The 24,564-nt window shown below is 35.5% G+C and overlaps 2 protein-coding genes across 2 annotated transcripts; both read right to left on the bottom strand.

Annotated features, from left to right (window-relative positions):
• Window positions 1-3,444: 3,444 nt before the first annotated feature.
• LOC128547388 (uncharacterized) lies at window positions 3,445-15,558 on the bottom strand. The gene is made up of 4 exons (XM_053520053.1): window positions 15,446-15,558; window positions 6,162-6,405; window positions 3,821-4,207; window positions 3,445-3,596 (listed from the first exon to the last, which is right to left on the bottom strand). The coding sequence occupies exons 1-4, from the start codon at window positions 15,486-15,488 to the stop codon at window positions 3,515-3,517; spliced, it is 756 nt and encodes a 251-aa protein (XP_053376028.1). The 5' UTR covers window positions 15,489-15,558; the 3' UTR covers window positions 3,445-3,514.
• A 2,397-nt stretch (window positions 15,559-17,955) lies between these two features.
• LOC123535072 (integumentary mucin C.1-like) lies at window positions 17,956-24,564 on the bottom strand. The gene is made up of 5 exons (XM_045317604.2): window positions 24,438-24,564; window positions 21,286-21,484; window positions 20,712-20,860; window positions 19,289-19,598; window positions 17,956-18,126 (listed from the first exon to the last, which is right to left on the bottom strand). Exons 1-5 carry the CDS (start codon window positions 24,475-24,477, stop codon window positions 18,045-18,047), a joined length of 780 nt encoding a protein of 259 aa, XP_045173539.2. The 5' UTR covers window positions 24,478-24,564; the 3' UTR covers window positions 17,956-18,044.

The following is a 24,564-nucleotide window of genomic DNA, read 5'->3' as shown; positions in this document are numbered from 1 at the left end:
TTACTGCTATGACTGATGGAAGTTACGGTAGTGATAGTGTTACTGCTATAACTGATGGAAGTTATGGTAATACCATCAGTGTTACTGCTATGACCGATGGAAGTTACGGTAGTACCGTCAATGTTACTGCTATGACCGATGGAAGTTACGGTGGTACCATCAGTGTTACTGTTATGACCGATGGAAGTTACGGTAATACCATCAGTGTAACTACTGTGACTGATGGAAGTTACAGCAGTAGCATTAGTGTTACTGCTATGACTTATGAAAGCTACGGTAGTAGCATCAGGGTTACTGCTATGACTGATGGAAGTTACGGTAGTGATAGTGTTACTGCTATGGCTGATGGAAGTTATGGTAATACCATCAGTGTTACAGCTATGACCGATGGAAGTTACGGTAGTAGCATCAGTGTTACTGCTATGACTGATGGAAGCTACGGTAGTAGCATCAGTGTTACTGCTATGATTGTTGGAAGTTACAGATGTAACAACAGCATCATTGCTTTTACTGCTATAACTACCAGCAGTATGTATTAACGCATCCGCGCAGTCTGGTCAGGATCCATGCTGTTCGCTAACAGTTTCTCCAATTCCAATAGGCTTTAAAAGCGAACAGCATGGAAACTGACCAGACTGCGCGGATGTGCAGGCTGGTCTGGATCCATGCTGGTCGCTAGGCCACTATGTTGGTTTTCTCATGGCACGGCTCATTTATGAAACTGACCTTATTTTGATGCCAGTCACTGCTGTATTCTGCACCAAAGATCGTCGTGGACTGTATGAGATAAAGCATGAATAAATGCAGTAAGTGCCGAAGAAAAAAGTATCAACTGATAAAAGTCTGAATTTTGGTCTTTTTTCATGTGTCAGAAAATTAGTAGTTCGAACTGTTGTTACAGCAGTAATTCACAATGAGGATGCATTGAACCAGGTCAATATCCCAGTTGTGCGTATCTGTTCTATTTTGATGTTCCTTCGAGTAATAGGAATCATTTTGACATCGACTCGCTATCTTATTCATATGCTGTCTTAAGGAGATTTCAATGTCAATGCATGATGTCAAATTTAGGTCAAATTTATCTGATCCTTGAAGTTTACTTACAAGTTGAAATGTGGTTAAGCTTGACTACTTACCTATCCAAATCAGTTAGCGTAAAAGGTTGTAGGGAGGTCATTCATAACTTCAGCTCTGCCAATGAAGACCTTCCTGAAATCAGGCGCGTAGATACGCAACTGCGTAGTGAAAATTTGGCAAACACGTTTGTAATTAGATTTCAGCAAGACGTTTCTATCACTTAACGGAAATCGTTTTGTACGCAATCATATCCTACTTTGTAATGATGCTGTACACAGCTTACAGTTGAAATTGATATACCGGGTGTCTGTAAACTCTCAGACTTTGTGTCTTTGTATTTGCATGCATGCCGTAGTCAAAGGTTCCGTTAAAAGATTCTTCCAGATTATGCGCCATGTGAAGGCATTACCATGAACAGAGATGTTCACCAAGCGGCTGCGTGGTCACGCAAGCATGGTCACTCTAGGGTTGTTTATAAATTAGAAGTTAACAACCATAATAGTTGATAACCATAATAGTTGATAACCATAATAACCATATAACGTTATCGTCTTGAATTTAAATTTAAAAAATAAACAACCTGAAATGAAATAACACCAATCTATCTGAACAAGGAAATCACCACAACTGTATTCTGTTTTGGAACATTCAAGTGATGTGTCCAAGTGATTTGGTCTTTACAGCATTACGAAAAAATCTAAGCAAACTGTTAAAATATTGACAAGAACTCGGAAAAACACCGACAATAACCTTCGAGCTTTTGAAGACTACGAGGAATCTTGTAGACCTATTAAGTTATGAAAGTGAACCAATGATTTATTAGCTATTAGGCATATTAGGCATTACACAAAATTTACGGTTGTTGTAATAGTAGCTGGGATGCTGTATTCGGCCCGAGTGAATTTTGCCAGGTCGCACCTCGTATGATCCGACCAGAGCCAGACCTTTTTATTATATACATGTACCTCCATCTCTATTTTGTTATCGAACGGAATCTTCAATGGATTGTATTTCACAAGTAAATATGAACAGGTAGAAAAAATCGCATTGTACATTTAATATTTAAAGGGTTATTACAACAGTAGCTAGATCTAGGATCATTTTTATCCGGTTCTCTTGCAAGAATGGATAACATTCGGCGCTAACGCACCTTGTGAAATCCGATCTAGCAAACTCCACTTGAGCCCAATACAGCATCCCAGATCGAGCTTCTATTGAAATAGATCTATACATAGAGCTCCGAATTCGGCTATCCCTATCGGGCCTCAGTCAGACGGCAGCATGTCAATACTTGCGATCAGCTGTTTAGACGGCATAGAAGCTATGACTACTATTGAAATAACCCTATTTAATATAGCAGATTTCTAAACATTTTGTTTTAGTAGATTTTTTTTTAAGTTTATAAATGCTCACTCAAACTATATATCATGTCTTGTCAAAGATGCAGTATGACCAAAAAATGACCAAAATCTACAGTGAAAATCACATATCAGATTAAAATTTGCTTTAATTTGATTTGGGTTTTTACGAAACACCGAAACAGTACAGGTTATATGGCGTCATTCAGGACTACAAATTTTGGTTTCATATCTCATTTACATTGAAATAAAATGTGACGTATGGAATAAATTGTTTATACCAGCTGGAATCACAGAGATACGTCAAAACCAAATGTTCTGGCCTTATAAGTCACTTCTTGCATGGGCAAGGCAGTTGTTCCTGTTATTTTCATACATAATGTTGTCGTCCGAGAACATCATGGAATAGGTTTAAAGACCTAACTTATCAAGATACTTGATCGAAGATTTTCCATACACTTAAGTATAACTTAACGTAAGCTAACTCAAGTATAACTTTAAAAAATAGTTGTTCTCGTAAATCATTTCACTTTTATAAAATATATACATTAGTTGTAAGTAACGCCATCTTCGCTTTGCTTATTGTTTAATAGATCAATCATAAAGGCCTTCCTGTGGTGTATACTCTGATTTACCACGATTCAGTATTCAGTTTGTGCACGAGTATTGAACGATGAACCGTGAAAAATCAGAGTACAAACGACAAGACCTTGCATTTTTTTATTTTAACATATTCATTGAATTTTTATGATAACTTCATTTATCAGAGTAGTACTGAATCGGATATAAATGCGGCATTTTGAGGTCACAATTATCTCTCACCTGTCCTCGAGTCAACCGTTGTTTATTGCAGATTTTAGCACTATTGCTTTCCTTCTTCGTTTAAATGTAAAACAAATTGAGCCATGGAAGAATCTTTTTATGATTGACAAAAGTATTGCATTTTTAAGATTCCTTTTAATCGCATCGCTTTTGAAAATATTAATAAAAAGAATATGAACAAAGTTCATACCATTTTTGAGTCTTTATTTCAAACTAATTTAGAAATTCGACGTAACGACGAATACCGTGAACACCGTTCATGGAGACAATGAACAAGATGCTGAGCCAGCCACTTCTCTCAGAGTTGGATCATCGCACTGTTGCTTCAAGAGCTCACACCTAAAAATAATTAGAACAGTTGTATTTAAAAACTAAATTACACAGAATGTTTCAAATAATAAAAATTCATGAAATATCGTTGATCTAAAGTTGATGAAGTATGAACTGAAGTGATACGGCCTTAACACAGAGACTTGACAGCTACGTAATAAAACTTGACGTTAATTAAAATATTCAATTTTGTAATTATCCAGGCCAATCATATTTGCGATTCAGAAACGTACTTATTTGGGTAAAAGTGTCCATTTGAACCGCAGACCACAGCTAAAGCGGAGCCACAGTTGATGGAATTTCTGTACTGACAGAAAACAGTTCCAAGTACGTTGTTAATTGGCTGTACCGTAGTGGTGGTTGCGGATGTTGCTGAAGCCGGAGCAGTGATAGTAAAGAACGGCGTTGTTGGCTGCCAAACCGTGCTTCTGCTTCCTGTGGTAGCGGGGGACATGGTTAATGGAACGGAAGTAGATGACTGGACTGTTGTTGTTGTCACTTGCGCATTTGGCGATACACAGGGCCCGTGATTTATCAATAAGAGAGGGTTTGTCAACGCGCCGTTGTAGTAGTTACGCTTATCAAGTACTCTATCACATCGAGCTTTGGCATAGAAACAACTGCAAAATTATGAAACCTTGTTTTTATCACATGTTAAATTCTAAATATTTGGCTATTCAAGTTTTGTTAGCCTTAAAAACGTAATAGTAGACCAACACATTCAACTGAGGGCAGTCAGTTTCATAATATAGTTCCAATAAAAAGGAAAATGAATTACTAGCAATTAAAATTCGAAATAGCCGAGTACAATATTAACAGTTAGCAGTAGCGAAAACTTGTTTTCAATATCTCAAACCTTTTATTTACATTTAAATGTAACACATATCATCTCAAGAAATTTGTATAATGTACTTTTCATATGAAAAAAAAACCAAAAAAAAACAAGCTTCTTCTCATACCTTTTTTTACTCTTTCACAATAAGGACGAGACAGTTGTAGTGAAGATCTTTAGAAGTAATTCTAAATTGTGTTTTACGGCCAACACAGCTTCATATCATTAACTGAGCCGCGCCATGGGAAAACCAACATAGTGGCTTTGCGACCAGCATGGATCCAGACCAGCCTGCGCATCCGCACAGTCTGGTCAGGATCCATGCTGTTCGCTAACAGTTTCTCTAATTGCAACAGGCTTTGAAAGCGAACATCATGGATCCTGACCAGACTGCGCGGATGCGCAAGCTGGTCTGGATCCATGCTGGTCGCAAAGCCACTATGTTGGTTTTCTCATAGCACAGCTCAACTATATTTTTGATCTTATTGAAGTATATGCAGATCTTCTTCTATTTGTTTCTTAAAATAATTTAAGTAACAAAAATACATATGAACGACTGCAATATGTTGGCTTTCCAAGATGCTTAAAACCAAAAACTGGAACGCCGAGTCAAAACCCAGTAAATGCACCCTTTTGCAAAAGCGGGGAAATCCCTTTAAAACTGAAAACAGATATATGTTATAGGGTTTTCATTTTTCTACACGGTTGTACTGAAATGGCGCGATTGGCTACTGGGGCAGAAGCTACAAAGAAATGAGAGGAAAAGTTTGTAGATACGGTTTTTAAGGAAATATGTTGGCCACAAGTTTAGTTACGAAGGTTTCGGATCGACACCGTCTACTGCTAAGTGACAGATACAGTTAATTAATATAACAAAGCAGCAGGTATATGCACAGTTATTATCCTACAGCTGAATGTATTATCACATTTCATGAAGCTTCCTGAAGGAAGGACCATGACTGTATTTGCAACGCTTTGATCAGTTTACAAAAGAAATGTCAATGAAACTTGGAATATAAATAGATGGCAATAAGAAAGCGTGCAGATCACAAAATCCCATATTTTTATCTTGAATTATTTCTTTGTGTTATATTCTTTTGTGCTTTAGTTTTTTGATGTCTGGAACATTACTCCTTAAATACTGAAAATGTTTCAAAATCCATTAAATTCATATAGATATAAACGAAAGAAAATGCAGGGCACACTCATAACTCAATTTTGAATAATCTTCAAATTAACTCACGTGTTGCTTGGATACTAAATGCGCTCGTGTCCTAAACAGACTTCTTGGAAGAGTTAAAAGTTCGATAAAGAATGTCAGAAAGTTCAGAGTACAAGAACCATGATCCTTCCTCATGTAATTGTAGAATCATCTCCTCTTTGCACTTTTTAAAGAAGCTGAATTAAGACTTGTCGTGGTAAATATTTAAAAGCACAGAAGGTATGTCATTTTAACTTGTAGTCATGATTATAAACTACAATAAAAATAAGTGCAGAGCACAGGCTTAGCTCTGGCAAAACGACTTCTAATTGGATACAAAAGAAGTTCAATCATAGACTTCATACGTCCACTTGACTAAAGCTCGTGACAGAGTATTCATCGATTCCGCCAACAGCCTTTTTTCATAAAAGCCCACAGCTGTAAATTAAAGTAATGATATACAAGAAACGAACCCGTTTGTTACTTGTGAAAAAGAAAACTGGAGAAAGATATTAAAAAGTGCACAAATTATTCAACTTACTGATTATCGTACGTTTGTCCGTCTGATGCACAGATTTGTTCATCATTAGGTAATACATGGTTGTAACAATCAACATGAATGAAAGCATGACACAGGTGTTCATCAAAGTACATGCCGATATCGTTAATGGCATGATTTATAAGGTCGCATTCAGGTCCGTGACAGTCAGGAGCATGTGGGCCAGGAGGATGTTCGTCAGGTGGGTGGCCCGGATCATGGTGGTGGTCAGGATGAGGGGCTTGTACTGTTAAAGTAAAGACATAATAAACAAACAAGAGAATCGAAATTGGCCGGTTTCTCGTTAAAGAAAGCATATTGTCAGAGATAATTTCAAAGTGCGCATATTGTTATGTTTTTACTTCTGATGCCACCTATCCAGGATGATAGAACTATTTAAGACCTACGACAGAACTATTTAAGACCTATGGCGGAACTACCCAAGACCTATGATAGAACTATCCAAGACCTATCAAAGACCTATGATAGAACTATTTAAGACGTACGACAGAACTATCGATGACCTATGATGGAGCTTTCCAAGATCTGTCAAAGACCTATGATAGCACTATCAATCCCTATGACAGAACTATCCAAGATCTATCAAAGACCTATGATAGAACTATTTAAGATCTATGATAAAATCATTCAAGACGTAGATCTATTTAAGACCTATGATAGAATTATCCAAGACATATCCAAGACCTATGATGGAACTATCCAAGACCTTTGACAGAACTATTTAAGACCTATCATAAAAAAACATAATATATCTGTTGACCTTCACACTTAGGCATTTTTTTTCCTGTTTGAACTCGGTTACCCTCGGTCCAGTGAAATATTTTTTAATGAAAATGCTCTTTTGAAAGAAAGGCATATTTATCACCCAAATTGCACAAATCCTATTCATTTTGGCCTTTTAGTTTTACACCAATACTATCCTTGTAAATTATGCATCTACATATTTTTACTCTCTGAACGTCGTTACTAGGTAAGAGACTTACAATTCTACTCGCACAATGGTTTGATTAAGAAATATAAGAATATGTATCAGCTGTGTTATTATAAACCCAGAGCAAAACGTTTTACTCAAAATAACATTTTTCTTATTCTTATCGATATTGAATAGTGTCATTTTATCAAAGCACCAGATTCAATTAATAAAATCTGTAAGCATCCCAAGCAAAATAATTGCAGACTCGGTTTGAATGAGCCTGTTCGTGAGTGGGAATGAAAAGTACAACACCCTTCACAGGTAAGCGGAATTTTATTACACTGATATTGAACGGACTATATGATCCCCAAAATTCCAGAAAATATACCAATACTAAGTCCAATCTCTAACTAGTTTAAAAAAAATGTTTTTATTAATTTTGTATTGCTGAAATCCTAGATATTTGAGAAAATTTTCATTTTTGCAATATTTAGGTAATATGGGAATGAATTGTCAAGGACCACAAAAGTATTTGACCAATAGGTCCAGCTTCTTTCACAAAATACATGGTCAAACTGTGGTTGTGGTCGACAGCTGTGGACAAATCGAACATTTCAGATTTGTTAAAAACTTAGTTAAAAAATGGAATCAATAATTAATGAAATGAATACTATTGCATGAAGATTAATAAAAATATTGCCCCTGAAGAAAGGAAACTTGGAATTTTCTCCATTTAGGCCATTTCTGTGCGAAAATGAACCTCCTTTGTTTTCATGTAGTACTACCATTTCGTCATTTCATTCATATGATATGCTACCAAAATACAGGTAGTTTCAGGCCGTTTTTGGACGGATTGTCGAAGACAATTCCGTCCAGTGGAACCACAATAATACATATACGAATTTCGGCTTAATCGATTTTTTGATAACCACCATAGATTTCACACTCCGCCGAAAGAAAATAGTTCTCAAATGGCAGCACATAGAAGGTCACAATATGCTAAATAGTTTTCCCTATATATTCTATATAAAACTGACCTTTTTTAAAAACAGCTACCAAACATAAGTAGACCCATTTCAGAGAACAAATCCTTACCTCATTTTAAAGAGTTATGATAAAACTGATATAAAATGAAGAGAAAAGTAGGGGTCATATATCTTCTAAGAGAGATTTTTCTGGTCACATTTGCTTACTGTAAAATGACATCAAAATCACACTGCTGTGACCTGGAAGTACTACTCATACTAAATTTGAGCTTGACTTCACCATATACAACATGCTCTCCCATTTTTCCTACCAAAATGTCAAAAATACATCCACAATGAAATTTAAACAGAAACTAGCTTCAATTTAGACCTCTGTTGCCATGCGAAGTGAAAAATTAGTGTTCAAATACCTGGCAGCCATTACGCGACTAGACCAGATGGCTCCCACGCTGGTTCCTTTAGTATAGTTAGGCCTAGAACAACTGAAATTACAACGCTTCACTGCGCGCTTTAATTTCTTTATGCAGACGATTAGTGTAGTACGAACTCGAGCAGACGATGTGCCCGCTGTCCAATAAACTTAGCCTGGGAAGCAGTTGATAATATTTGTGCTTTGTCAGAAGAAAACATACCTAATACATATGCATTAAGGACCACTTAATTTGCGCTAATTAGTGTTAATTGGCATTCATCGATTTTCTGATATTATCAACGTCAATTGCAGGTAGAAACGAAAGTTAGAAATTGTCAGACTGGATTCCCAGGCTACAATAAACTAAGCACGCTTCTATATACGAGACAGTGTTCTTATCGCTGGATGACGGATTTTTCATTGAAGATTTTACATCAATGGAATTTACAAATAAATTAGCTGTACTAAAAAATTCAGAATTTAGAAGTAAAAATTTGTTATGTTTAATCACCAAAAAGAAGTTAAATAGAATAATAGAACTTTGATAGATGTTTTTGATAATCAAAAGAAGTAAAAGATTTTTCAAATGATTTATGATACTTAGAAATTTATTGAGAAAGGAATCTTTTATATTGCCGAATACAATATCACTTAGCTCTCGGTAAATCTGTAAAAGTTATTACTATTATAGAGCAAAATAAAAAAAATTTCATGCTCAAATGATTTGGCTATTACAGTCTATTTTAATTTGCAACACGGTAATCAGTTATATGTGTATTCCTTAAAAGTCTGATCGTCCCTGCTGTAATTAGTGACCTTAAAAAATGTGTTTCAGTTCTGTTCCCAATATTATTATAGTTCGATGTATATTTGCCCAATAGTTATTACAAAATGTAGGATTGTTTTGTTATTGTGTTCGTGTCTACATGCACATCTGTGCAGTCTGATAATGATAGTCTGAATTGTTCATATTTAGTCATTAAATTCATAATGAACATAAACATTTGGCAAGGAAATGGTTACACTGTTGTAAAAAAACAACCGAAAAAGACATTAACTAGTTTAACACTCAAAACAGAAAACGGACATTGCTGATCTCGGGCCTGACAGAATCAATACATTTCAAGACAATCCGTCCTCCAGTATTTACAATGCTTTGATTTCCTTTGTTTTTGCAAATGATTTGAGCAGACACGGGAGTTCGGTACATGTCAAATCGTCAAATCGTGTTGTTTTCAAAAATAGTAAAAATAAACAGACATACATGACAAGAACCTATTGATAATATATTTGTGATAAAGACTTTTAAATAATGTAAAAAAATTATTCGGTAGATCTAACATGTATCCGTTCTGCAGTCAAACTAGGTGCTGTTAATAAATAATTATAAGCTAGATATTAATTATATGTATACATCTCACATTCAATTTTTAATGATTGTTTTATCAATGTCAGATTTTTTAGTAATACTTGAAAGACTTAAGTCTAGTTTTTTTTCTTATGTTCGAAGGATAAAAATCATTTTCTGGTGTATGAGGTAGTCTATATATTTCATTTCCTGAAAAATTAAAGTTTTTGACAGACACCCATGAACTAAGTAATTCTTATATACTTGTGATTATCAACTTCTGTAATTATAATATGTTTTATATGATTGCACCACCATTGAACATAATATACTATGCACTGCTTATATACAATGTGAACTCACGGGCCTATGATCTTTTGTTCAATAAAAATATCTACAGTCTAACCTGTCTTAAGCAGCCAGCCAGGGGAAGCAGACAATTTGGCCGCTTAAGCCAGGTGACCGCTGATCAAAGGTGCAGCCAGTATATGTATTTTTCAGACTTCTGACCAGTTTAGCCTTAGGCCCATTTCTTTTCGGTTTTCTATTATTATTTTACCAGGATACAATGACGTGCATTTGCCTTCGCAATACGAATGGTCCGCTAGCAATCTAAAACTCCGGCGTGTTTTTTTTTTACAACAAAAATAACTTCAAAACAAGTTTGCTTACAATTTTCGCCTTTTTGGTAAGGGAAGCTACTCTCCGCGCTTATTGTCTAAGCTAAAATCTAAGATTGCCGTTACGTTCCGCAAAAGATAGAGTGGTTTACTTTTTTTCAAACACAATTAATTTCGTATAAATTTTAATAGCATTTTGATGACAGAAGTATAAAAAAATCACAAATATTATGCTACTAATTAGTTATCGAGTATTTTCTTTAACCGAGATCAAACTGTGAACAACAAAATTGACATGAGGTGACACGCTAATTGCCGATAATTACTGGCCATTTGATTATAACAAAAAGGGGATTACACCTTTGGTTATCAGTTTTATTTGAGAAGCTCATGTCATTTTGTCGTTCTTGTGGTGAAGTCACGCAAAACTTAGCAATCACGTGCTTCTCAAAAATCGGCAATTATCGCCTAAAAATAATTGGTTTTGGAAGAAAAAATGGCCGCTGAAAGGGGTCAAATACGGCGGTCGGGAGGCAATTTCGGTGGCCGCTGGCCGCGGACGGCAGGTGGCCGCTGAATATAGTGATAAAATAGAGGAAAATCCGTCGGGGGCCTCATAAAATGACCGCTGAACGGAGGTGACCGCTAATCGGAGGTGACCGTTAGTACAGGTTAGACTGTATCTAAATATCTATCTATATTATGTATATAAGTGTTCTCATGTGATGGCCAACTCGTTTTTCAAAGGAGGGCCTCTTCAATATATAAACATCACTTCTGAGTTTGTTTTTTAGTATTATTGTAACCGCTGTTTTTATTTTTCTCTTTTTAAAATCAAATTTCAAACTTATTATATTGCCTGAAATGATGCAGCAGTATTCAAAGGATTTTAAAACATAAGCATTGTAGTACATTATTTTAATATATATCATTATATATAATATATTTGAATAATTCCACTTTAGAAATCAAATTAGAACAAACTTGTGAAATCTGATGACTCCAATGAAAGGTACCAACGGAAGCTAAAATTGGCACTTTTATGGGTTTTTTTTTGCTTTTTACTTTTTTCTTTTATTCTACTTGCACAACGTTTCGACTAAGTACAGGACTTGGGAAGAATCTTTGCTCGTACATTGTTATTGACAAAAGCGTAAAGACTAACATAAAAACACATAGTGCGTTTTGACAAACTCAGCTAAGCTTTGTGTATCTAAAATACAATATTATCAAATCGTATCGTCGGTGTAAACAGGGTCATGTCATTTATGAGAAAGATTCATATAGGTTTCGTGTGTTTATTTTCTATGAGAATAAGACAGTTCTTGCAAGAAAAATGAGTAGATACTTTAACACTGATTCCAGTTTTGGGAAGACAATCCTCTTACTAGTACTCTCTCTGTTAATACAAAATTGGATTTGGAAGAGCAACAGAAATAGGTTAAAGCACTTGATAAACTACAATTCTGCACTCTAAAAATCGTTGTCAAGAAGCTTATCAGTTTGGAAAAGATAACTGCATTTTTACTTCCTCTTTGAAACACTAAATTAAAACATTGAAATGAACCATCATGTACATTTATTCTTATAAAAATTAAAAGCCAGTTACCTCTATTAGGCCAGCATTTTTTTCTGTTTTACGCGAGATTTTTTTCGAAAGATTGAGTCGAACGGGAAAGGAGGTTGGGGCAAATAAAACTAAACCTTATGCCTAATTCACATTTGACCCGGGCGCCGTGCGATAAATTAGTCTACGATTTTCCTTGCGTTTTATTTTCATCGTAGGTGGCTACGGGCCACGGCGTATGTATTCACATTATATACGAGCATCGTGCCATTTCTCGTACAGGCTCTCAGGGAAGGCCGGGAGAAATCCGTATGGACGCTGTGCGGAGATTATATGGAAATCGTTCAATTTCAGTGCAGCTGCCGTGCAGTCTCCGCAAGCTTTCCACGGAAATCGTACGACGTCCGTACTTCTTCCGTGCAGAGGCTGCGCGGAAAAGATACGGTGACGGTACAAGCTAGGACGGCAGTCTTGATACTTAAAATTCTGGGGGTCAGTCTGTCCGCCATCTCCCGAAACGGAGGCCGCACGGAAAGGAGGATACGGGCAGTCTACGGGCTCCATAGACGCATCGCAGGCCAGATGTGAACTAAGCATAAAAATCATAATTTTGAGCAGTCAACAAATAATAAAAAATAAAACGTCCGAAAAAATACAATATTATATATATATATTTTTCTTGTACGCCAAAGAAAACAAAAACTTTCAAGTTTAAAAGGCATTCATCCAAATGAACAATTCTGAACTGTTTTAAATCTCATCATCTTAGTATATTGTTGTTAACTTATGTGTAGCTTGTTAGCATGAAGTCTTTGTTCTTTTATAAAATAGAGACTTTACATTTCTTTGCAACACTTATACTCACTTTTGTTCTTCTATTTTTGTTTCCTTCTGTTTCTTTCAATGCCAATCGAATTTTGATATTTTTCTGACATTCTCACATGAATTTGATCGGTGTCCGACCAAAATATACAGACAACAAATCTCGTACATGTGATATGTCAGAATTTTCAGCATTTGTGCATCTGGATACCCTTGATACATGCCGGTTCATTTTTCGATGATTATTCCAAATGTACAGTTACTGCTGCTCTAATTTCTACTTTGATCAAATCTGTTTACAATACTCGTTATCTCTACCAAAATATTCTTCTAGACTTCTGTATTATGCTATTTAATTTCACGCATAATTTTCATTCATGTAGGCCGCTTTTTTTCATGTATCATGCATTTTCGTACAGTAAAACCACAAGAACAAAAAGATAGACGGTCGGCGGGTAAAACAGAAATAAGGAAATTGACTTTAATTTTATTTAATTTTTGTCAAAAACTTGAGGAGTCGCTCCAGTAAACAAGAGGGTCATGATGACCCTATATCGCTCACCTGTTAAACATGGCCTAGCAATCATCAAGATAAACATTCTGACCAAGTTCTGACCAAGGGTCATAAATGTGAGACCTACAGTGTTTACAAACTTTTCCTTTGATTTGCGTGGTGACCTAGTTTTTGACCCCACATGACCCAGTTTCAAACTTGGCCTAGGAATCATCAAGATAAACATTCTGACCAAGTTTCATGAAGATAGGATCATAAATGTGGTCTCTATGGTGTTAACAAGACTTTCCTTTGGTTTGACCTGGTGACCTAGTTTTTGACCCCACATGACCCAGTTTCAAACTTGGCCTAGAGATCATCAAGACAAATATTCTGTGCAAGTTTGTATCAAATCAAAGCATAAATGAGACCTCTATATGGCTGAAAGTGTCAAAATAGACAATTTTGTCCTTTCAGGGACATTAACTCTAGAACCCATGATGGAATCTGGCCAGTTTTCGAAAGGAACTGAGATATTATGCCAATACAAGTTATGTACAAGTTTGATTAAAATTGATTGCATAATGTTATTATTCCAATACAAGTTATGTGCAAGTTTGAATAAAATTGATTGCAAAATGTGGTCTCTATCGCGTTCACAAGCCAAAATTTTGGCTCTTTAAGACACCATAACTCTGGAACCCATGATGGGATCTGGCCAGCTTTCGAAAGGAACCGAGATATTATGCCAATACAAGTTGGGTGCAAGTTTGATTAAAATCAATTGCAAAATGTGGTCTCTATCGTGTTCACAAGAAATTGAGGACGGACGGGCGTCATACAACGGACGAAGGGCGATCATAAAAGCTCACCTTGTCACTATGTGACAGGTGAGCTAAAAATTGAAAATAAAAAAAAATGTTTGTCTCACATTTTTGTACATTTTGCATATTCCTAATTATGACGTCTATTGTTGTTACAGAGCCTACGCAGATCATCATAATTTTCACGTTAATTAAAGAGATATTCAGATTAGACTTACTAATGTCTTTTTCTAACTTATATATTACATTAGAAGAAATAAGGCTTGCACACTGGACGAAACCACTGATCTGTTTCGAAAGAACTGTTCTTGAGATGAATAGAAAGTGAGAATATCTTAATAGTTTAGTGTATGCCCTGAGTTTTGAGAGTCCCAATTTCACGAAAAAACTGAAGTAACTGCTTAGCTAAATCTATTATTTCAAGTGCTTGTATTTTTGCCATTTATGGATCTTCAGTGTTGATTGTTTCATTTATATAAGAACCGTATATGACAATTTCATAGATCAAAACACAACAATTCTGAATGTTACAGAAAACGAAGCATAGAAATAAGAAATATACTTAAGCAAATACTTAAGTTCGTTACATTATGCTTAAATAGAAATATCATATTTCCATGACTGAGATAAGTACTGCAGACAAATACTACTAACCATAGTATAATTTAGCTATAAATACATTGTAAGAGAATAAAAATCAACATTAAAAACAGTAACTTAAGCAATAGCATGATTTTAAAATAACAGACTTAACTAAGTAATCACTTAAAGGTCCAATACTAAGGAAAGTGAACATTTTAATTTCTTTTAAAAAGCACAGAAACTATTTCATTTTATTGGAAAATGAAAGTTGGTATGTAGAAATTCGAAATAAATCGCAGTATATGTACAATTATTTTTCTATGAAGTATGAAGAAAGTTAAAAAGACCTGGGAGGTCATTCTGTCGATTCATTGAAATTTCAACATAATACACATACATTTCTTTGAGTTCAAAAGACCTTTTGTAAATTTTGACCTGCCAATCTTCATTATTTAGTGTCTTGCAGAAGTCTATGCACTGGCTATGAAAAAAATTGCTAACTCACTTTCCCTTAGTAATGGACCTTTAATTTTCTGAAATTAGGGCCAGCCTCAACCCTCCAGCTTCTTATTCAATCAGTGATCAAAAACACAATTATGAAATTCCATTACAAGACTAGTGTCCACAGTTTGTTTTATAACCACAATTTTACAGTTACATATCTACGTGTAAAATTAAAAACAAACGAATAAAATGTACCTGCTAACGCAAAAGTTAGAAGGAGAAAAACGAATCCTTCCATGTCTTGACTTTTATAGAAAGTTTGTAAGTGAACACGATGAAGTGGCCTTACATGATAAGCGAGCGATATAGAACAGAAAAAGGACATCAACGATAACCTTATCACATGTAGGGTAAAGTACAGTAGCTAGCCTTCCTTCACTTTACGTGTATAAAGAACTGCATATATTTTATATATACATGTCCATTTCTTTGATATTCACTTTTTAAAACAACACCAACACCAACAACAATAAAAGTGCAATGTTTGGAGTCTGCCATTGCAAAGGCATAGGGTTTTCTTGCCCGAGCACGTCTTCGGCATACATATCGCACTCTCTGTCAATGTGATTTCGTACTTCGAAACAAATTTGTGACTAAGATTAAGGCTTGGGGTTTCTGCACAGTGATATTGTTTTTCACTGACCGTGTGGTGTGATACACCACAGTGCTACTTTATATATCTTTTTTATTTCTTCCCCGTTGTCTATGTTTTTTTACATGTCCCTCCATATACAGCTATACATACACAGCTGTTCCTTTCTGTTTCAAGTGGGCGTGTTCTTAGAACATGGTTACTCCTCTGTCCACGGTTTCTTTGATGCAATAAACTACCAACAATAACATTAGTTTAGACTGAGGCTCGAAAATTACTGATAAGATTTATGATAAGGGACTTTTTATTTTAAGACAAACCGGCATATCAAGGAGTTATGAAGTAATTTAAGCGAAGTCATGCGATTTCTTCTAAAGATCAACGGTGCCTCATGATCTCAAATTTTTCAATTTAAAAATTGAAGAAGTGAAGCACCATATGACAAATTTAACGATTCCACATTTAAGCGCGAATTCTTGAAGTATGAAATCATGAAGTATGTAAAAATATTCAGAAAACGTGAAATCGCGGAGTCACGAACTTTATGATTTCTCAACTTCACTGTAAAACATAAAATCATGAAGTATAAAATCATTAATTTCACGATTTCTTACTCTACGGTTTCACACTTTAAGACTTGAACACTTGAAGACGTGAAATCGCGAAGAATGAAATCATGAACTTCACGATTTCAGACTTCACGACTTTACAGTTTTTCAAAATTTCGTCAAACGTGAAATTGTTTGGTGTAAAATAATATTGCATTTCACGTTTTCATATCTCGCAGGGTGTTTTTGCTTACAAGCGTGTGGTATCGCCGGGGATGTTATCCCAGTTTACCAATAATGGCCTAAGTGGGAGTAAAACGCCGTGGGATATTTCTTAAAATACATTTATTTGTGTTTGAATAATCAATATAGTAAAAAGTATGTAATGCCAAATTTTACCGTCATTATTTCACGTTTAATCGAGTTTCGCGTAGGATCGAGTTTAACTTTGGGGGGGGGGGGGGGGGGGGGGGGGGGGGGGGGGGGGGGGGGCGAGTGGGGGGGGGGGCGGGAAGATACCCCCGGTGCATAATTCATGACAAAGCCTTGTTCAGGGGCCAAATGGGCCATAGGCCCTCTCAAGCCTCTATGTTTTAGCAATCATTGAGTTATTCTGATGACATACGACTAGGCACTGAACTGTCTTAATCAGTCATATTATGTATTGTTCTAATTAACTGTGCTATTTTTTTTTACATTGTTCTGTCGAAACCCTGGACATACAATCAATTAGCGCTGCATTTGTCTAATTGTGATATAAAGTTGGGGAAATATCATTTCCCTAGAATGGAAAATGAAAAACAAAAAAATACATACCCTTTACATGCGTAAACAGGCTTAATAGTTACATAGATTTTGCAGACGCTCAAACCGGAACTGTAGTGATTGCGCTGAATGATATAATATTTTATAAGATATAATCAAACAATCCTTGGCATGGCGCGTACAGATTTCAGTACTCACACTACGGAAAGAGACAAGTCAGAATACAAGGGAAGGCCAAATGCAAATCAGAAATCAGGTTGAAAAGAATTATATGATGCTAACTAAGTAAGTAAATGTTATATTAGACTGCAAGTTATTTCTCTTTTCCAAAATATTGGGGGGGGGGGGGGGGCAAACTATAGTTGGCCCCCCTCCCCTATCTTGGGGGGGGGGCTGCCCCCCCCCCCCCCTGCTCCTACGCCTATGTAACATCGATTAAAAGAATTCTTTAAATTAAAGCAAACTTTTGTTATAATATGATGGATTGTTATGCCATGGCAAAATCATTTTCTACGATAGTGCATTTTGCCTTGGCAAAGGACAGTTCTACCATTTGTTTCGCCGTGACAGATGCAGTCTTTTCATACATATCTACAAAAGATGATAATGATATTTAATTGAAACATACTAATTAAAACTGTGTTCAGTTTTGTAAAGCGCGCACAAATATAGGCTGAATTGCTCACTCCAAAACAAAAACAAAAAATAAAAAAGACAGAAAAAATGACAGAAATTTAGTGTTAAAAGTTTAAAAAATGTCTTCATGTTTGAACTTCTACAGCAATGAAGAAACGAACACATACATGACGTATTTTATTTGTATTAAGACAAACTAGAAAAATCACTAATGTCTCTATACAATGCATTAGTTGCGGTACACGTTTTATTTTCACGGAGACAGACTGCAGTGTAATGGATCAGAAACTTCTCTAAGTGTCGGGTCAGAACACTGTGACTTTGATAGTTCGCACCTAAAATATAAAATATTAATTTCAATATTAAAGTAATGCTAGAAGTATAATTCAATTTATGGAGCGATTTTTGAGTTTCAGAAAAATCCCTCACGAAAGTTGGTAACCAATGATGTTTGACATGCACTTATTGCATGTGATCAAAACATTCCAGTAGCATTCAAAGACAAAAAACCGCTTGTAGTAATTTAAGTTGCAGCTGCGCGGCCGCCAATTTCGAAGTCTATTGTCACTTTTTACAGGTTCTTCTAGTTATCCGTCGATATGATAGATATAAAAAAAAGATGTGTGTCCATACGATATTGGCTTATCTCTCATAAGTTGTAACATTCTACAGTCTCGTTGCCCCAGTTATCATACTGAACAACCACTTCCGTGGTTGGTTACTAACAAACCAAGCAACTAAAATAATAATGATGATCACCTACTTAATGTCAGTGTACTGTATGTTACTGGTTGACAATGTAAGATATAGCAAACTTTCGAATTACCTTGGGTATGCGTGTGAACTGAAAAGGTGGGGGATGGGGTATTGATACTACAAAACACCATCATGAAACACAAGATTAAGTATTAAAGAAACTAAAGATGAAGAATTAAAGAAACACAAGATGAAGAATTAAAGTTTAAAGAAAGATAACTACATGTAACATATCTCTTGAGTATTTTTGCAGAGAGTGGCTGGGCGGGAAATTAGCATAGGGATAGATGTAAATGCTTGGTGCACAACTTTACATGCCGAACAACATAACTGTAACGTGTCATTACTCTGAGTCAAATATTTTTTTCAGATACGTGCGACACATCTTAATATCTTTGACTATTTTAATGTCCGTATTTCTGGTCTGACTGTGTGAATGCTGAATAATTATACTCTAATGTTTGATGACTACAGGTAAAATACTGCAGAGGTATGCAACACAAATTCAAATGGACTGACGAACTGACATCCGGACGGATCTAAGTACTCTAAATAATTATTGCGGAAATTGACATAAAATATATGTTCAGTGGAAGTTAATGCAGTTGAAGTTGTGTTATGTCAAAAGTGATGTTTAAGATGAAACAGATATATCTATAGTCTGAAATTAATGTTATGATGGAAAAACATTTTCAAGCATAATTTTAGACAGTTTAAACATGAATGAAAATAAGATCATACTTGTTTGGATAGAAATTTCCATCAGAACCACATACAACTGATAAGCCTTGGCCACAGACAATAGCCCCTTGATACTGACAAAATACAGTTCCGAGAATTGCGTGCGTTGATATGGTAGTTGACAGTACTGCAGTTGAAGACGCCGACGTTGCCGAGGCTGGTACAGTTGTTGTTGTTGGCATAGACGATGTTGTTGAAACTGGTGCGTTTGAAGCGGCCACCGTTGTGTTTTCCATTGATACTATAGTTGACGAAGACGTAGTTGAAACTTGTGCGTTAGTAGTAGCAACAAGTGTGTTTGTGGTTGATGCTGTAAAACAAGGATTTAAGTTTGATTTAGTCTATCAGGAATGACATTGCTTTGCTTAAAATATGAAGAATATGAGAACTGAAATGGGAGCTTAACAATCATTAGAAATGATGAAATATTAACCAAAACATCGATAAAATGGCATAATAAATTATACAAGTTGTATCAACACAATATTTTATATATACGCAATTAATTAAAGATTCACCTGTGTAGAATTGAAAGTGTGTTCATAGATAAATGTCCAGATGCGAGGTTAGTTTATCTAAACCTAAAATGCTATTACATTTTTGCTTCTTTATAATATATAGTTGCACCAACATAGGGTATTTCATCTATTTTTTATACTTAGTTGAGCAATAGTATACATTTTGGGCATTTTTCATAACCGTCATTTGAAGTAGCAAAGTTTTAAATATAATTGTTCGTATTAAATGTATGAAATTACTGTTCTGTGCTGGTTTGATAGGGCGGCGACTGGAAATTGTTATTCGAAGAATATATATGTCTTACTACTATGAGATACGTTTTGTTTCGATTCTGATTATAATACGTAACAGTTTGAAACCCTGCCATTAAACAGATAAAATATGTATTGATCACAAACACTTCTATGATTGCTACTTCTATTGTTAGTCGTCAGCAAGAGCTGGTGGCTTTATATGATAAGCTTTAGGATAATTCTTATAACAGAATAATCTCTTCATAGGAGGAAGCTACTATCACCTGGATTATTCAGTGAACCAGTAGAGGTTTATATTTGTTGTACAAGAAATGTATGCATGGTAAGAATATTTAGGCCGCATTTGAAATGCACATCGTACACACTTAAGTACTCTTCGTTACCATTATGAAAGATTATTTATTAGATTTAATAACCACTGGGCCTTTATTCTTATCCAGCTGCTTTACTGAATAGTTTTATTCAAGCAAGAAAACTGGTGCTTCTTCATTATGAAATTCATTTCAGAGAAAGAGAGAATTAAGTTAATGTTAAATGATTTTTTTCGGCAACTTGATGCATAGCATCAATATTCTCCTTGTGCCTTCTGTTTGCCTTAATTTTTAGGTTATGGTTAGAATACACCGGCAATAAAGAGACAGTACTCTCACCACTTCTTGTTACTGTGGTCATAAGTACGGAGCCGGAAGTACGTGTAGTTGACCCATTAGATGAGCCACATGGTCCATGAGCTGCGACGTCAAGAGGAGAAAGATGCTTATCTAGTTGTCTAAAGCATCGAGTCTTAGCAAAGGAACAACTGCAAAGGAAGGAAATGGTGAGGTTTAGTTATACTCCAACGCAACTTCAAGTTAAATCTGAAATTAATTTGGAACATACTGTTTTAATATTGAATAAAGCATCATTCATCTGGAGTAGCAATAAATTACTTAAACTTTTTTTAATGTTATAGTTGGCGTTTAACTCTAGTAATGTCGTGGAGGGAAAAGCTTAAAATAGCTAAAGAATATACCTGATCATCATCTTTACTGCTTGAATATTGCAGTAAGCTAGTTCTGGTAGAAATACAAATAAGACGACGATGTTGCATTTTTATGATTTTTATCACATTTTTACAGTGCTTGGAAGTGACTTTTCTCTTAAAATGAATTTAAATCAAACTATTAATCATATATTCCTAATTTTAAAAATTGCGACTATGAAAATAGTGGTATTGACACCCACTGACTGCTGTAAGTAATTCCATCTGTACCACAGATTTGCTCATCGTGTTCGAGTACATGACCATCGCAGTTTACGTCTTTGAAAGCATGACACAAGTGGTCATCAAAGTTGATGCCTATATCTTGAATGGCAGTGTCCACAAGACCACACCGGTGGCCATGACCATGACATGCATTATCTTTGTTGGCATATACTATTGCTTAAAAATATGAAACACTTTTAGTTCATGGATTATTCATTCTGGCGTACAACATGCACGTCAAATGTAACATCTCCTTCTCATCCTGTGTATGAAGTAAAATTTATGCATAGACTTAGAATGTGCCAAGAAACTATATGTACTGTGTTTTTTATATAATCATCCATTACATATAAACCTATCTTAAGTTTGAGAATGCAATAGAAAGTTATATTAATACTTAAAATTTCGACCAAACAACTTTCAAGTATCTTGATAATTGTCAGCTTTGGGTCGCACTATATAGTTTACCAGTTTACAATCCCAATGAATTCTGACAAAATTACCGTTCATGATTACTATAATATAACAAAATTGAAAACGAAACAACAGATGGATTACATGAAAATTAAACGTTATATTGCTTTGTACATGATTAGATTTAAGCCAGCTGTATTGGTCCGGTCCGTGTTTAAACAAGAGGGCCATGATGGCCCTATATCGCTCACCTGTTATCATTGCACTTGAGGACAAGAAGGTCCTTAGAAAAAATATCTAAGTCCAAAGGACAGTAACAACAAAGGGAAGAAATTTAACTAAAAAGAAAAAAAAATTCTTACAAGGTACAGATATGTCAAAATACACCTAAAAATTGGAGGTACCATCCATGTTGTACCACAGAAAAGTGGTCTCAGTTTTTCCCTACGGCCAATAATAAAAAGTTACTAAAAATAAGCTATTTATAGTAACGTAAAAGGGAAGTAATTTAAAAAAAAATTATTGTAAGTGAACGAAAGAAGGATCTGTCAAATAAATATGTTGACATAAATGAAATTTCAGATCAGTATCTTCATTAGTTACGGAGATATACCCATTTTAATTTGAAGTAAAGGGAGGTAATTTGACATAAAATCAGTCCATAGTTATCTACCCTGATTGGCTCAGTCCAACTAATGACAATAATGAAATTTCAAATAAGTCCTATAAGTACTTACTGATATAAATCCATTTTGATTACAATCAGGGGAGGTAATCAGATATAAAATAACTCTGAACCTACGCTTGGATCTGACTTGTCATGGAATCCAAGAATTATTGTTGTTGAAGTTATTTTGGAAGTTTGTATCAAATAAAACCATAAATAAAGTCTCTATATGGCTGCAAAAGCCAAAATAGCCAATTTTGGACCTTTAAGGGGCCATAACTCTGGAACCCATGAAGAAATCTGGCCAGTTCAAGAAAGGAACCAAGAGCTTGTGGTGATACAAGTTGTGTGCAAGTTTGGTTAAAATCGAATCATAAATGTAGCTGCTATTGTGCAGAAAAGGTCAAAATAGCTAATTTTGGCCCTTTCAGGGTCCATAACTCTGGAACCCATTACGGGATCTGGCCGGTTTAACTAAGGAATCAAGATCCTATGGTGACACAAGTTTTGTGCAAGTTTGATTAAATTCAAATCATAAGTGAAGCTGCTATTGTGCAGACAATGTCAAAATAGCTAATTCTGGCCCTTTCAGGGGCCATAACTCTGGAACCCATAATGGAATCTGGCCAGTTCAAGAAAGGAACCGAGATCTTATGGTGATACAAGTTGTGTGCAAGTTTGGTTAAAATCAAATCATAAATGAAGCTGCTATTGTGCAGACAAGGTCAAAATAGCTAATTCTGGCCCTTTCAGGGTCCATAACTCTGGAACCCATTAGGGAATCTGGCCGTTAACTAAGGAACTCAAGACCTATGGTGACACAAGTTTGTGCAAGTTTGGTTAAAATTCAAATCATAAGTGAAGCTGCTATTGTGCAGACAATGTCAAAATAGCTAATTCTTGGCCCTTTCAGGGGCCATAACTCTGGAACCCATAAGGAATTGGCAGTTCAGAAAGGAACCGAGATCTTATGGTGATACAAGTTGTGTGCAAGTTTGGTTAAAATAAATCATAAATGAAGCTGCTATTGTGCAGACAAGTCAAAATAGCTAATTCTGGCCTTTCAGGGGCCATAACTCTGGAACCCTGAAGGGAATGGCCAGTTCAAGAAAGGAACCAAGACCTTATGGTGATACAAGTTGTGTGCCAGTTTGGTAAAAATCAAATCCTAAATAAAGCTGCTATTGTGCAGAAAAGGTCAAAATAGGTATTTTTGGCCCTTTCAGGGGCCATAACTCTGGCCAGTTCAAGAAAGGAACCGAGATCTTATGGTGATACAAGTTGTGTGCAAGTTTGGTTAAAATAAAATCATAAATGAAACCACTATCGTGCAGACAAGAAATTGTTGACGGACGCACGGACGGACGGACGGACGCACTGACGACGGACGAAGGGTGATCACAAAAGCTCACCTTGTCACTATGTGACAGGTGAACTAAAAATACCAACGTTAATCACTTGAGACTTAAGCCGCTTTTACTGTTCATAAATTTAAGCGAAAAAGCGAAGACATTGTTCAACGAACAGGTTCCCTTGCTCTGGCCTGTCTTTTAAACAATGTTTTGATTTTTCCAAGGTAAATTACAAGCAGATCTTTATACAAGTTTAGACTTCAGGTTTCTATCGTAAAGACATTCAGATCTTTATATCATTTTGGACTTACTGGTTTCCATCATAATGAAAGTCAGATCTTTATATATTTGTTTAGACTTACAGGTTTCCATCGTATTCAGTGTACCTAAAAAGTGGCCAAAAGATAACGACGTTGATTACACCAGATAAAGACTTGAACCACAACAGCTTAGTCACAACGATCTGTTACACAGACAACATAAATTCTACGTACAATGTCTAGCCTAGCTGACAAAACAGAAGCGTTTGGCTAAATAATGCCAATTGCGCGTTCCTTGCTTACATAGGACAGTTTGCCCACAAAACAAATGACACGTACAGTATTTATGCATTCATTATCAATACAGAGGATTCGATAATGCTTTTCTAAAAAATGAAAAGAAAATTGAAAAACCACATGAAATAAATGAAAGATACCTGAAAACACCAATGTGGTAAGATAAATCAATGTCTTCATACTTGCTATGTTCAGCGATTTGATCAATAAATTTGGCGTGATAATACGTGTAGGAAAATAACACGATAAGACATTTCTAAATCTCAC

This window comes from Mercenaria mercenaria, chromosome 12, assembly GCF_021730395.1.
Source record: "Mercenaria mercenaria strain notata chromosome 12, MADL_Memer_1, whole genome shotgun sequence".
Classification (NCBI taxonomy): domain Eukaryota; kingdom Metazoa; phylum Mollusca; class Bivalvia; order Venerida; family Veneridae; genus Mercenaria; species Mercenaria mercenaria.
Note: the sequence above shows the minus strand (reverse complement) of the source record. Positions and strands in the feature narration are given on the sequence as shown.

What these genes read in the sequence shown, in the direction of transcription:
- LOC123535072 (XM_045317604.2), bottom strand. Translation starts at nt 24,477, where the DNA reads ATGAAGACATTGATTTATCTTACCACATTGGTGTTTTCAG. An exon ending in TACCACATTGGTGTTTTCAG is followed by an intron (nt 21,485 to 24,437) that starts GTATCTTTCATT and finishes CATATTTTTAAG; the next exon opens with CAATAGTATATGCCAACAAA. An exon ending in GGAAATTTCTATCCAAACAA is followed by an intron (nt 18,127 to 19,288) that starts GTATGATCTTAT and finishes TTTATATTTTAG; the next exon opens with GTGCGAACTATCAAAGTCAC.
- LOC128547388 (XM_053520053.1), bottom strand. Translation starts at nt 15,488, where the DNA reads ATGGAAGGATTCGTTTTTCTCCTTCTAACTTTTGCGTTAGCAG. An exon ending in GGACAAACGTACGATAATCA is followed by an intron (nt 4,208 to 6,161) that starts GTAAGTTGAATA and finishes ATAATTTTGCAG; the next exon opens with TTGTTTCTATGCCAAAGCTC. An exon ending in GGACACTTTTACCCAAATAA is followed by an intron (nt 3,597 to 3,820) that starts GTACGTTTCTGA and finishes AATTATTTTTAG; the next exon opens with GTGTGAGCTCTTGAAGCAAC.